The sequence below is a fragment of the Colius striatus genome, chromosome 4 (genome assembly GCF_028858725.1).
Source record: "Colius striatus isolate bColStr4 chromosome 4, bColStr4.1.hap1, whole genome shotgun sequence".
Lineage (NCBI taxonomy): Eukaryota > Metazoa > Chordata > Aves > Coliiformes > Coliidae > Colius > Colius striatus.
In genome coordinates, this window is record NC_084762.1 from 32,159,146 (window position 1) to 32,172,345 (window position 13,200).

At 34.8% G+C, this 13,200-nt stretch overlaps 1 protein-coding gene across 1 annotated transcript in view; it reads left to right on the plus strand.

The window, feature by feature from the left end:
- GABBR2 (gamma-aminobutyric acid type B receptor subunit 2) overlaps nt 1-13,200 on the plus strand; it is a 487,689-nt gene that overhangs the window by 335,735 nt on the left and 138,754 nt on the right. Inside the window, exon 12 of the mRNA XM_061995459.1 lies at nt 4,830-4,937. Within this exon, the coding sequence (XP_061851443.1) occupies nt 4,830-4,937 (108 nt within the window). The remainder of the gene's footprint in view (nt 1-4,829; nt 4,938-13,200) is intronic.

The following is a 13,200-nucleotide window of genomic DNA, read 5'->3' on the forward strand; positions in this document are numbered from 1 at the left end:
ATTTTGACTTGTTAATAGAGGCAGAGATCAAGCCCCAGTGAAAACTTGTTCAGATGACAGTTTTGTCCATCATAATTACTCTTTATGTCCCTAGTTTACCAGGAAAAATAAAAGGTGCTTAATTTTCCACTTGTGTAGTCCACAGGAATCAACAGAATTGTCTGCTTCAAGATAATTGTGCTCTCCAGGGCTAAACCCACAGCATGATTTATTCTCCTGTTTTTCACTTTTAAGTGTCTTAAGTTGAATAGCAAGATGCCAGCAAGCCTATCAGCACTGACATTCGTCTACAGTCTAATGCTGTACATGTGGAGTATGTGTCTAAAACTGGCTACTGGAATACAATCTAAACATTTTGCTAGCTGAAGGAGAAGTTGTTAAAGAACCAAGCTGTTTCACTATCCAATTCAAGCAACTGTTATTAAAAAATAAAAAAATAAGTCACCTGGAGAGGCATTAAGAAGTTTGTACCTTTTTATGCCACACATGGAAGATGTTTGTGCTGATATTTGCTTTTCTTTATTCTTCATTCCAGGTCTTTAATCCCATCTTCTTACTTGATAATAGCAAGCTGGATTAGTATAGCAAATTTAAAGCTGCGACACAAAGAGAATGTGTAGTATATTCAGTTCAGAAGGTTGTCAGTTTTGGTTTTTCTTTCAACTTAACAGAGGAGCAAAATACACTACTATCTCGTTCAACTGCATTTGAAATGCTTATTATTGCTTTCATGAGCTCAACATCTTCCCAGGCATTCCTTGTCAGTTCATGACTGTGCCTGAATGTTCATTTTACAAGATAACCTTATTTTATAATTTTATGTAGAATTTTAATTGTATTAAAATAAATTCTTTAAAATAAACTAAAAGAATATTGTTTATCTGAACTTTAATAGTACCTGAAAGATTGGTTTGATTTGTAGACTTCATTCTTAGAGTATATAAACAAGGAGAGACGTTTTATTCTTTGTTCAGGATGTTTCTGATGATTTCACCATGTAGTCATTTCCCCTTCACTAACTCATCATTCACAATTAGATGACTTCTCTTATTAATAATGAGCTGTAATTCAAATAATTTTATAGGTCTGTTAGACAGGTATATAAATAGCAACCACTTCACCATTCACATAACAGAATAATGGGAAAGCTCCAGAGAGGTTTGTGTGGGGATATCGAATAACAGCATTCAAAATATAGGCTATCCAGCTAAAGCTGGATAGCTAAACCTCTCAAGGTTGAGAGGAAATATGATTCAAACAGAAGTAACTTTATATAAGGCTGTAACAGTGATAGCGTTAACCTAAAAAAATTAAAGAACTTTAGCACCTTATGAATGAGTTTAAAACAGATTTTTTTGTTGCAAATGGAGGTTGAAAAAATAAGCTTCTACAAGATGTAAAGAGCATCTTGTTCATAAATGTAGTGACCCTTTAGCTGAACCTTAATGCATTTATTTAAACATTAATATTTTACAAAGGTCAATTTTTGTTTGTTATAAATAAACATTGTATCTGTTCCAAGTCAGAAAAATTACTCATAATGGTCTGTTTCTTTGAGGAGACACTATGAGTGTTTGGTGATTGTCAACTATGTTGTCCACTGAATAAATGATTTCTAGCTTTTTCAGTTATCTCAAGTAATGCACCTGTAAGAGCTTCTGTCAAGTAATTTATAAAAAGCACAAATCATGAATGCATACATAGTAGTTTCAAAAATAAACCCTAAACCAGAATAGTGTAGGAAGTGCAAAGAAAAGAGAATGGGAAAGTAACATTTTAGCATCTGCATAGACATACTTAATTGTTGTATACTGAACAATATGTTCTCTTTTGACACTTGGGAGTTGTCTTTGAATGATAGACACCAAAAAATTTGTAGGAGATACTCAATTAGTCAATATATCTTATTTAGAAAAAGAAGTAACCAAGAAATATAAGCAGATAATTGAAGGTATATCCTGAAATTCACTGAAGACATAAGGAGTTTTGTAATGACCTCACCTTTTATGAAAAAGATAAACAGCAGCTATTTCTGCAAATCACGCTTCTGTAAAAGCATAGCAGTGTTTTCAGGTTTTGTGTCTAGTTTGGAGTAGAGATTTGAATGCAAGTTTCCTGTCTTTTAAGGAGGTGCTGTTCCTGCTCATTTGGTAGAAACTGGGAGGATGGTGATCTTCCTTAACTGTTGCTGTTGAAACACATCACTACAAACTTTCAGCATGAGAGAATTAGTGATCAATTGTATGGCCTAATGGTCATGCTCTATAGTTATTGGTGTTATTTTTATCATGTTCTTTCAAAGGAGTGAGATTTTGAGGTGTAATACATTTAAGAATACAAATGGGCAGATATATCAATTTCAGAGGGTTTGGGTGTTTTCTAAATTTTTCATTTTACTGGCTGCATTAATGAATTACATCAGACAAATTTGAGGTACTTTTCTTCTAAATTAAAAATTTGGTTTAATTTGAAACTTACCATCTCATTCTTAGCAACATCGATCTCATTTTGAAGTAATCTTCTATTATGTTTAAGCTAGAATGTTTCCAATATAGCTAATAGTTATGTTACTCTAATTTGCACAATCCAGATCACGAATATATAAAATTGTATGAACTAGACATGCTAGAAATAAGCTTTTTCTTTTTTTTTTAATATTAAGTTAGAAACATATTATGAGCATAATTGAATTTATTACTATTCCCAAAAGGCAATTAATGTTTCAGTGAGAATAAAACAGTCTTATTAGAGACATGAAAATACCGTGTATCTCTTTGCCAAATATATCACTAAACTGTACACAAAAGAGCTGAATGCTTATTAATAGCAGCAAAAAGATTGAATGCTAAGTATGGTTGTCACAGCTCAATCAATGTGGAGTCAAAAAAAGATGTAACTGGCTACTATGAATGTGTTGATATGAAACGTATTTTTAAAATCACTTGGAGTTGATCTTTGTGTGGTTTTACTGAAGTTATTAGCATAATGTATGATCATGGATAATGAGCAAAGACTTGGAAAAAAAATGTTGTTAGAAATAATACTTTGCTGACCTAAACATCTATTCCCATTTTTTTTATCATGGGTTTCTTTTTCAGTACCACATTCAAGTATGTCACAAAGTGACAAAATTCATGGGGTTCGAATCTCATTACCATTGGTTTACTGCTTTTTTTAATAGCAAGATTAACCATCAATTAGTGAACTATACATTCAGAGTCAACATCAGCAATGCAACAGATCACAACATTAGATGCTAATCAAATGTTAAAATTTATATACAAATATCTAAGTGATCTCATACATATAATCACATTTTTTTTCTGATAAATGTACATACTACCAGCACACCTATTTTTTCTGGAATGCAGGTTCCCCTACACATACCTGTCATTTAGGAGACATGGACTCCCTGCCTTTCTGTGTGGATCTGTAACCAGGTAGTGGCCACGCTGGTGAGACAGCACCCCCCAAATTCACACTTGCACACTCAAGCCATGCCCTCTCAGGCAGTTTTTGGAGTCCATTTCTATACACTCTTCTTTGCCAAGGCCCAAGGTGCCAGTTCTTTTTGTACTTTTCTCCTATTAATTCACCGTTAGTGACCATACAGATCTTATTTATTTAATTTAAAGAATTGAAGTAATTTTATGTCTCTTGTTGGTTTATCAATATTTTTTGAATGAATCGTATATTTTCCTTTCTTTTCTGCCTTGATACCCAGTCACTGATGCTTACTAAAAGTCAGATTTTGTATTCCACAGAAAAATTGAGTTAAAAAATATCACATTTTGAATACAGAAATGGAAATTCACAAGGTGTTTGGAAAGGCAAAATCTAGATAACATGTATTTAAAAGTGAAACATTTAGTTTATTCTCAATGTTTATCTTAGATCCCAAGTTTTGTATCTTTCCACAACACCTAGTTTCTCACAAACACGTGTGTCCTAAAGTTACAAATTAAAAATCCTAAACTCTCCAAAAGTCAGATATGAAACTAAGCTGGTTTCCAATGAAAAATATTGACTTTAGGTCATCTAAAAAAAGTCATTCTACTTTTCACTTTGAAGATGTCATATCTCTTTTAGTTTAAAAATCTTCTGATTTTCTCTAGGAAGCACAGTATAAGGAAGACATCTAAGTAGGCTCTATGTCAAAGCTGTGGCCAGCTCAGGGTTCCGTTATTCCATCATTATGTGTAAGCTCAGCATCTCTGTTTTCTTAGGTTCATTTTGCAGGTATCATCTTTGATTCAGGTCTTGTCCCCATGGCTATGTTCCTGTCTTGACATTTTTCCCTGTGTAATTGTTTAAAGTAATTTTTTCTCATGTCTCCAGAATGCTCCAGGATGATGCATTAAGTGACACTTACCTCACATACTACAATCTTGCTTAGTCTGAATAACATTGCTACTTCTCCCTTCATTTCTCTTCAAAATGTTGCTGCTAGTATTATCTCCCTGGGTACTTTTTATAGTCTCAGTCTCTTGATTTCCCCCACTAGTTCCTTCCTCTATCTGCACAGAACAAAACAAAAGTTAAAAAAAAATGCAGGCTATTATAAGAGAGTTATGGTTTCATATATGGAAGAAATTGTTAATTCAGCATCCAGATTTGTTGTACTTGCAAAGGGGATGGAAGAGGGAGGGGAAAAAAGCAAGAAAGCAATGAATGAGAGAATCCTGAAATGTCAACATTTTTCTGAAGTTTCTTGAATATTTTTTTCTCAAGGTCTTAGGAAAATAAAAAATATCTGAAATTATGATATCCACAATGTCTACTGAAGATTAAATGGCTTTGTCTTTCTTTTAATGTATGTATATTTTTAGGTCCGAACATGGATTCTTACAGTGGGATACACGACTGCATTTGGAGCAATGTTTGCAAAAACATGGAGAGTTCATGCTATTTTCAAAAATGTAAAAATGAAGAAAAAGGTGAGGGGAAGTAAATTCTTTTCTCATTGCCCTGTTAATATAAATTTCTAACTGTTTTGCTGCCTTTTCCTGGATGACCATGCTTGTGCTGACTCTGATCATGTGTCACATTCAAAGGCCCTGAATGGTTTGGTGTTGGGTTTTTTTTTCGTCTTTTTAGTCTCTGAGACTTGAGGTTGAGCATCAGCCCTTCCATATTTATAATGAGAGGCTGTCAACTGTCAAAGTGAATTCAGATCCTTGCTCTTACCTAGTATGTTGTTTCGGCATCCAGAGGTCTTCTCCTGGTAGATTCACAGCTGTTATGAAGTGCTTTCTGTGTACATCCCTTTGGGATACAGATACATCCCTTTGGGATACACACAAGTTTCTCATAAATTGGTAGGAAGAAGCAAGATAAAGTGCTGTTCATATAACTTTATGTTTCTAATTTTGACTGAAATTGCATAAACGTAACCTAAGACTGATCAGAACTGAACCACAGTAGTTGTCCGTGGCATTTTTGGTACAGTACACTTTATATAAACAATTAAGCCCAGCTCAGGCGTAGTACAACATTTCTTGTATGTATTTTTCGTTTGATTTTTTTCCTATGCAGCTTCTTTTCACACATGAAGTGCTTTTAATCAGACAGTTTTATTTAAAAATGGGAAAACTGGTGAATAGAAATATTTTTTATGAAAACAACATAAAGACAAATGTGCACAAAACAGAGAAACAAATTTAATATTGTTATAGAGTAAGAAATAGTGCCAAATGTGTTTCCTCTATGCAGCTGATTAGGTTTATTCTGGTAAGTGGTGTACAGTCATTTACACCCAAAATAATTAGAACAATATACCAAGACCTCTTCAGATTCCATTAATTGTTTTCCTCTGTGTGTGGTCATGGAAGAGCGCTATTAATACTTTTTCATTAGCACCATGTTATTTTTTTCCACAGTTGTGACATGTAGGCACTTGCTGTTACCACAAGATATACCTTTCTTTATGAAGGTTTGGATTTTAGATAGAAAGAGAGATAACTGTTTCTAAGAGTTGGCTCCGGTTATTAAGAAAATATGTGCCATGTCTGGAACTGGACTTAGTACTCCAGCACCTTAAGAAACACAACCATTCAGTACTTCCCTCTACTATTTGGTTATATCAGGTTTGCTTAAATATTTGTTAATTAAATCTCAAATATTACCAAATGTAAAAAATAATGAAGAGTCAAAACCAAATATCTTTAAACTAGTTAAAATTATAGGAAATTTCTGTACCAGAAATGAGTTAACTCTGGATGGAAGAAAGTGGAGACTACTCTTTCTGCACCTGTGCAAAGAGACCACTGTAATATATCAGTTTATGCTACCAAAGTTCAGTATATATTTTCCAAGGATCTTACACTTCATGTATTAAAGACTTTTTAATCACAGCTGAGTCAGTATTTTACGTTCTTGAACAATGGAATTTTATATTGCAAATACATTTTCAGCTATATCGGTACACATCTTTGTACATTGTTGAAGTTACACAACATACTGTATTTACTTACTAACTTTTATTATTCTTAGAATGTTATTGTTTTTATAATACATACTATTCCAAATAGGGATCAAGAGGTACTTCAGTGGACTGTCACTAAGCATTTGCTCTATTGCTTTTTAGAAAACATTTTGTTTCAGAGCTTCACATTGCTACTCAATATTAAATTTCACTGTCTGTTAATTAAACATAGTGCCTGTTCTTCAACAGTTGCAAAATCACAGAATCACAGAATCACAGAATGGTAAGGGTTGGAAAGAACATCTAAAAATCATCTAGTCCAACCCCCCTGCTCAAGCAGGTCCACCTACATCAGGTCACACAGGAATGTGTCCAGGTAGGTTTTTAAGACCTCCAGAGAAGGAGACTCCACACCCTCGCTGGGCAGCCTCTGCCAGGGCTCCCTCACCTTTAGAGGAAAGCTTTTTCCTTGTGTTTAAGTGGAACTTCTTGTGTTCCAGCTTTTGTCCATTACCCCATGTCCTATCACTGGACACTACAGAAAAAAAGGCTGACCCATCCCCTTGATATACTCCTTTCAAATACTTGTAAGTAAAGAAATGCCGTTGTTTATACACAGTTGGGTGTTAAAAATGCTTTAAGATAAGTTAAAAAGACACTGACAAGTATAAGGACAATAAACCTCTGGACATTTGGATGCTGACCAATGACATGCATCACTCTCAGTGACACTGGAAATGTAAAGGCTATTAGGGTGCCTTATTCTATATTCTGAAATTAAGTAGATCGCAGTTTTGTTGTGCAAGCTTTAAAGAGTGGCTGTTCCACAGAATTATCTTGATTTGCTTTATTTGGATAGCCCACTCCAGAACACAAGCATGAATCATAAAAGATAACAATTTTCTTAATGCAAGAGAAACCAGCTATCCATGATAAATGTTTTTCTGTCTTTGATTTGTTGGGATAGATGAAACTGTTTTTAAGAGCTGATTGAAAAACATGACCTTCTTTACTTATGTCTTACAAGAAGAGTATTTCCATTTTCATCAAATGTAGTTTACCGACAAAGTATTTGGTATCCCTGGAAATATAGACAATAGAAATTTTCACAAATAATATCTAAACTGCTAAACAAACAAAGGTAGTGCTGCATAAAGAGCACATTCTTATTTTTTTAATTAGCTGTGCCATGATGGAGCAGATGGGCTTTTCAATACAAGCAGTATAAAGTTCCAAAATTATTCTAATACTGTGGATGCTATTACTTTGTGATCCTTTTAATTTCCATCTATATATAATTATGACACTAAAACCTAATGTTTAGATATACCACGTTTGCCTATCCTGAATATTTTCATCAGGAAAATTTTCCAGACAGTGACATTTTTTCACAGAGTGAAAGAATCTCTGTGGGGCTTTTGAAAATAGTGGTTCATTCATTTCATGGAAGTGGATATTAAGTAAGGGAGAGAACAATATTATGAGTTAATCTATTTATCTTCCATCAGATGGGGCAAGCTTGCTTCCAAAGTTTTACCGGACACTTATCATGACATGATTTGAAGTGTCTTGAATTAGTTGAAAATGTTTATTAACTTCTGTTTATATAAAACTCCCATAAAATATCTTTTATTTTCACCCATTTATACATCCACTCCTTTGTTATTGAAAAAAAAAAAAAGCAACACCAGTAACATTCAGAATAGAGTCCATCTTTTATCAGGTTGCTAACTGACAAATTTTGCATGAGCTCTGTTACTATCTTTGATCTTGCTAAGGCTCAAAGGAAGCAAGTTAAAATTGTTTTAATTTTGTCTGAATCTGAAACACAGGGGTGAAAGGGAATCAATTTTTGCCAAATGGAAATGAGAAAATCAGCAGGGGAAAATAAATTATTTTGAGTTTTAAAGAGTTTAAAAGAGATAATGGAAAGTAGAATAGAATTAGTATTAAAAATATCTCTTAACACTTGTCATTGAAGTGCAATTCTGGTTTTGGTACATCTCCTTTCTGTTGATTTAGGCAACAGATTATCTTCTGTTCAGTAAGAGGTGGGGTCTACTTTTATATTTTCCTCACCAGCAGGAGGACTGACAGTGGGTAAGAGGAGAGGGACGAGAATATCAGTGGCAGGAGAGCACATGGTGTCCTGTTGAAGCTTTAGCTAGCTGAACCATTTGAAGAATCCAGATCTTCTGGTAAAATTTAGAAGGTTATGAAGTTGTCTTTTTTGATGGGAACTGCACTGTCTTAGATTTTCATACAATCATGAAATCATTTCGACTGGAAGATACCTTTAAGATCGAGTCCAGCCTTTGTCCTAGCCCTATCGACCACTAGACCAGTTTTAGGGGGCATTAAAGCAGTCCTGCACAGTGACTACTCTTGCACAACTCCATTATGCCAATTAAAGACTATTCAGTCCCAACAAATACCAGAATAGTAACAAATTCAAAGCAGTGCTATTTAAAGCCTCCATAAGCTTTATATATTCTGATCCTACAGAGACAAGTATTTGACTATTTGTAGATGAATACAATAAAGCCTGATGATCTGTGTTGCATTGTTACTTGTTGCAGTTCATATTTGGAAGTACAATACTTCTGAGTTGACATTGTTATGTTAAGCTTAACATAATACATTCTAGCTTTGTCTATTTGTACTTAGTCTTTTAAATGTGACATCATGGGAGGGATATTTTATGCTTAAATTTCAGAGACAGTATTGTTAATATACACAGTTATTACTATCACTGCAGACTTCTAGTAGTATGTGTCTTTATGTTGACAATGTTGTTACAAAGTAAATACAAGATAAAATTGCACAGGGAATGTATGACAGCATCTTGATAATTGTGCTGCTATAGTTATGCCAACATTATTCTGCTTATTAATGATATTCCATGAGCTTCTCTCTGTTCTTGAATTCTTAAACTATGTGCTTAAACTATGTTACTGTAGAGTTCTCACAGATGAGAAGGGATTGAAGAGCTTAACAAGTATTGAGGAAAGTTATTGGTACCATCGCAGAGTTAGAAAGCTGCAACCAACTGCAACAGAGAAAAAGGACTTACCAATCTAACTTAACTTAGCTATGCCTGTCAGGCTGCAATCTGGCAAACTTTTTTTCTTTTATTCAGCATAAGTCTTTAGAAGACTTCTGGAAGGAGTTGTGGTCTTCATGCATTGCAAAGATGGATAAGAGATTGTACAGACTACTTGTACATGCTGTTGACAACAGCATGGAGAAGGAAGCCTGGCATTGCAGGGGAACTGTGGGACCAATAGTTTTAGAGTGGGGAAGAGACTCATAATGAGAAATTGGTTTAGCTGCTAAGGGCTTTAGAGGGAACAGGAGCCAGAGAAAAAGAATAGGGAAAAATCTTGCAATTATAGACTGGGAGAAGGAACTGGGGAAAGAGACTGTATTTGGATAAGAATTCCCAGAGTAAAAGTAAGATTGAGAGACAGTAAATTGCTGAATGGGGCAGGTAAGACTGTAAGAAGTGGTTAAAAAAGCTAAGTATGGTGAAACATAGAACCTGAGTTTGGGATTCAAGTGACAAACTCCAGTTGAAGAGATCTCTAGATCTCATTTAAAATTAGATTAAGATTGAAATTTAGAGGTATGATGGCAGGCCTGAATAGTAGAGATACAGAGTGGCAAAGGCCAAAGAGGAAAGAAAAAGTTGAAATTAGGACTGGCCAGAATGGTTGCCCAGAAGTATGGACAGAGCGTAAAAACTGAACACAGGATTTTAGAGTTTCACTGTTCAGTATCTATGACTATGTGTCTGTAAAACCTAAAGGCTAAATATGTGCCTTGTCTTCCTGTTATGCTGTTGTACAATTCATGATATCTAGTAGTTACTCTTTTAGTCCAAGCTGATGAGATGTGCAAAGATCTAAAGATTCCTTTTGCTGATGCATGCAGATCTCTCTATAATTGAGTTATCTTTCTTTTAAAAGACTAGGCTCATCAAAATATTAAAAGTCTTATGTTGTAGATAAAAAGTCAGTTACTGAAAACCTACAGCTTGCTAGGATCTCTACAACGAACATTTTTTCCCCCATGTGCATTATTACGACACCAGTGCAGTGTTAGTTTTCTATAAAGTGCAAGTGTCATGGAGCAGATATAGTGAGTCTGCCCTGGACAGGCAATAGGACTGTGTAACAACACAGTCACTTTTTCACTTAAACCAGAAAAAACATGCATAATTAAAAAGGCAGTAGGAGTTTTGAGAAAGGTAGTCTCATGTGTAAGACAGTTAAGTGCCAACATGAGAAAAAATAATTAATTGCCAGAATTATTTGTTATGCTTTAGAAATCTCTCTCAGCCCAATTTTCAGAAAAATAAAGCACTTGTTTTTGAGAAGCAAATTTATTACCCCAGTGAAACAGAGCAGGAATTCTTTTTAGCTCATTGCCTTCCTACTCTCATCTTCTAAGAGAAATTTTACTACCCCACCTCCCTAATTCATCTACTTAATGGTCCATAAACTGAGACACATGGAAGACTGGAAGGGGTAGGAGACTACCCATGCTCTTTCTGGGGAGCAGAACACATGGCCGATGAGTGGTTCTGAGCAGCCCCCATCCTGACCCCTCCAAGTCAGTGTGGGCAGCATCTCGCTGTGTGCTCTCACCCTGCGATACCAACTGCAGGGAAGCTTTCGGTACCTGCAATTACATGGGGTGTCCCTGGGGGAAAAAAAAACAAACAAACAAACACGACAGAGAGAAGAAAGCAGATGGAGGTCACACACTTATGAGAAAGAAGTGCTGCTGCCTTTTCCTCACGGCTTGTCTCTGTTTATTGCTATCTCCAACTCTCATTTGAAAAACTCTCCAGTCTATAGTCTTTCTCACAGAAGTCCTAAGGAGGTTTTAAAACAGATACTTGTTATTTTAATAATTTAAAAATTGATGAAGGAAAGTTTTCCAAATTATTTTTGCACAGAGCTGAGGTCAGAACCTCACAGGCCACATCTTATTTACTCACTTAAATGCATTTATAGACATAGTTCTATGTTAGCATAAATATAAATCACATTATCTAATTAGTTCTTTCTGTAACTTCTGCTATGAACTATTTTTCTAGTCAGTCTTCAGACTGTAAATATTTATATTTTTCCAGAATCTAGCTAAAGCTTTTTGTGTGTACAACAAAAAGCTATATGGTGGATGTCCCCTAGGATACACATGTATTTCCTTAAGTATATATGAGAGATCATAAGTCTGAAAAGGAGATGTGTCAGAATCCAAAACTTTGCTCTGGGTAACCATACCAACAGTACAAGAGTCTATTAGGGGCCATCTGCTTAAAATGAAGCAGCATATGGATACGTAAAGAAATGTTCAGCATTTTTGTTCAGTCTTTGAGAGTAAGAAAAAAGATAGGACTTTGCAATTTACTTATGTTTGGGATTTATTTTCTTTTCATTATGCATATTTAGCACTAGACCAAGTAATCCATGATACTTACAGTGCAGTGTAAATTATTCAGGTGTGGCTTCATGGGTTATTAATACACAGATATAGTACTTCCCATATTTTATAATTTCCTCAAATAGCTATAACTATAAATTTTCAGTCCAAAGCCTCAAAAATACTCAGTGTAATCCTAGAATGTATATTTAGATGTAAAATAAGCATCATGTTTTTCGTAAGAGCTATTCAAGTCAAAATGCCAGACAGGGAACAAAAGGAATCGCATTTCTAAAATTTACATTCATACAAATATGGATGGGGAAGCTAAATCTCAGGCTCCTGTCACAGAAGGAAGTTGAGCTAATGAACTGTACATCTAGGAGAAAAATCTGGTTTTGAAGTAATTTATGTATGTAAATTTCTGCACAGTACAGTTTGATAAGGCTGAACCTCAGTAGCCACGAAAACAATGCAAACTCTGTGTGGAACGTAACTTCTCATAAATGCTGCTACAACTGTAATTTCTCTGTATTAAGAGACTAATGGATGACAGAGAAATAAAGAACATGTCGCTATACAGCATGAGGCAATTTATTCCTGAATAGCTTGAAATTGGATTGTAAATGTAATCAAGTGCATTGATGTCCCCAGCTATTTGTCCCCATTCACCCCATATGTAGTATGCTTTCCCACAGAATTCTTCATTAAAGAAAATATTAAAATCTAGGTATTTTGATGTTATCTCAAACAAAATCAGAACATTTCTTCCAGACCATTGAAATCCTCTGTGCACTTATATTTTTTTTTCCTCTGAAGACTGAAAACCCTTTTACCACTAAAGATGAGAATTCATGTTGCTGGTAGAAATTCCTCCATCCTTATAGCCACTGTTGGTCCATGCTCAGCAGATCCAATTTCTCTCAAAGGTGAATTTGACCTGCTGTGTGACTGCATGCATTTCTCACAGGGCAACATATATTTTAATTATGGTAGTGAGCAGAAGTTAACACAATGTTGAGGTTTGTTTCTAAAACTGTTTTCCAAAAACTTTACAGCAATAATAAGTAACTGAAATGCTGTTAAGCCAGATTTCTTTAGTGCCATTTTGATTTTCAAGATTCAAGTGTATTTAATTTTTGTCCATTTGGGACAGTTTTGGGAAACTTATATCACTCTGTGTGCCTCTTCCGTTTGGATTAGCAATGTCAGTAAAACAATCATCTCTCCAATTCTCTGATGCGTTGTCGCCATAATTGAGACTCAAGCTTTCAATGAGGATTTTTTTTTTTTTAAGCTATCACTGAATTCCTTTCCTTCTATAGCTCTGCAAAGTTCTTATCTTC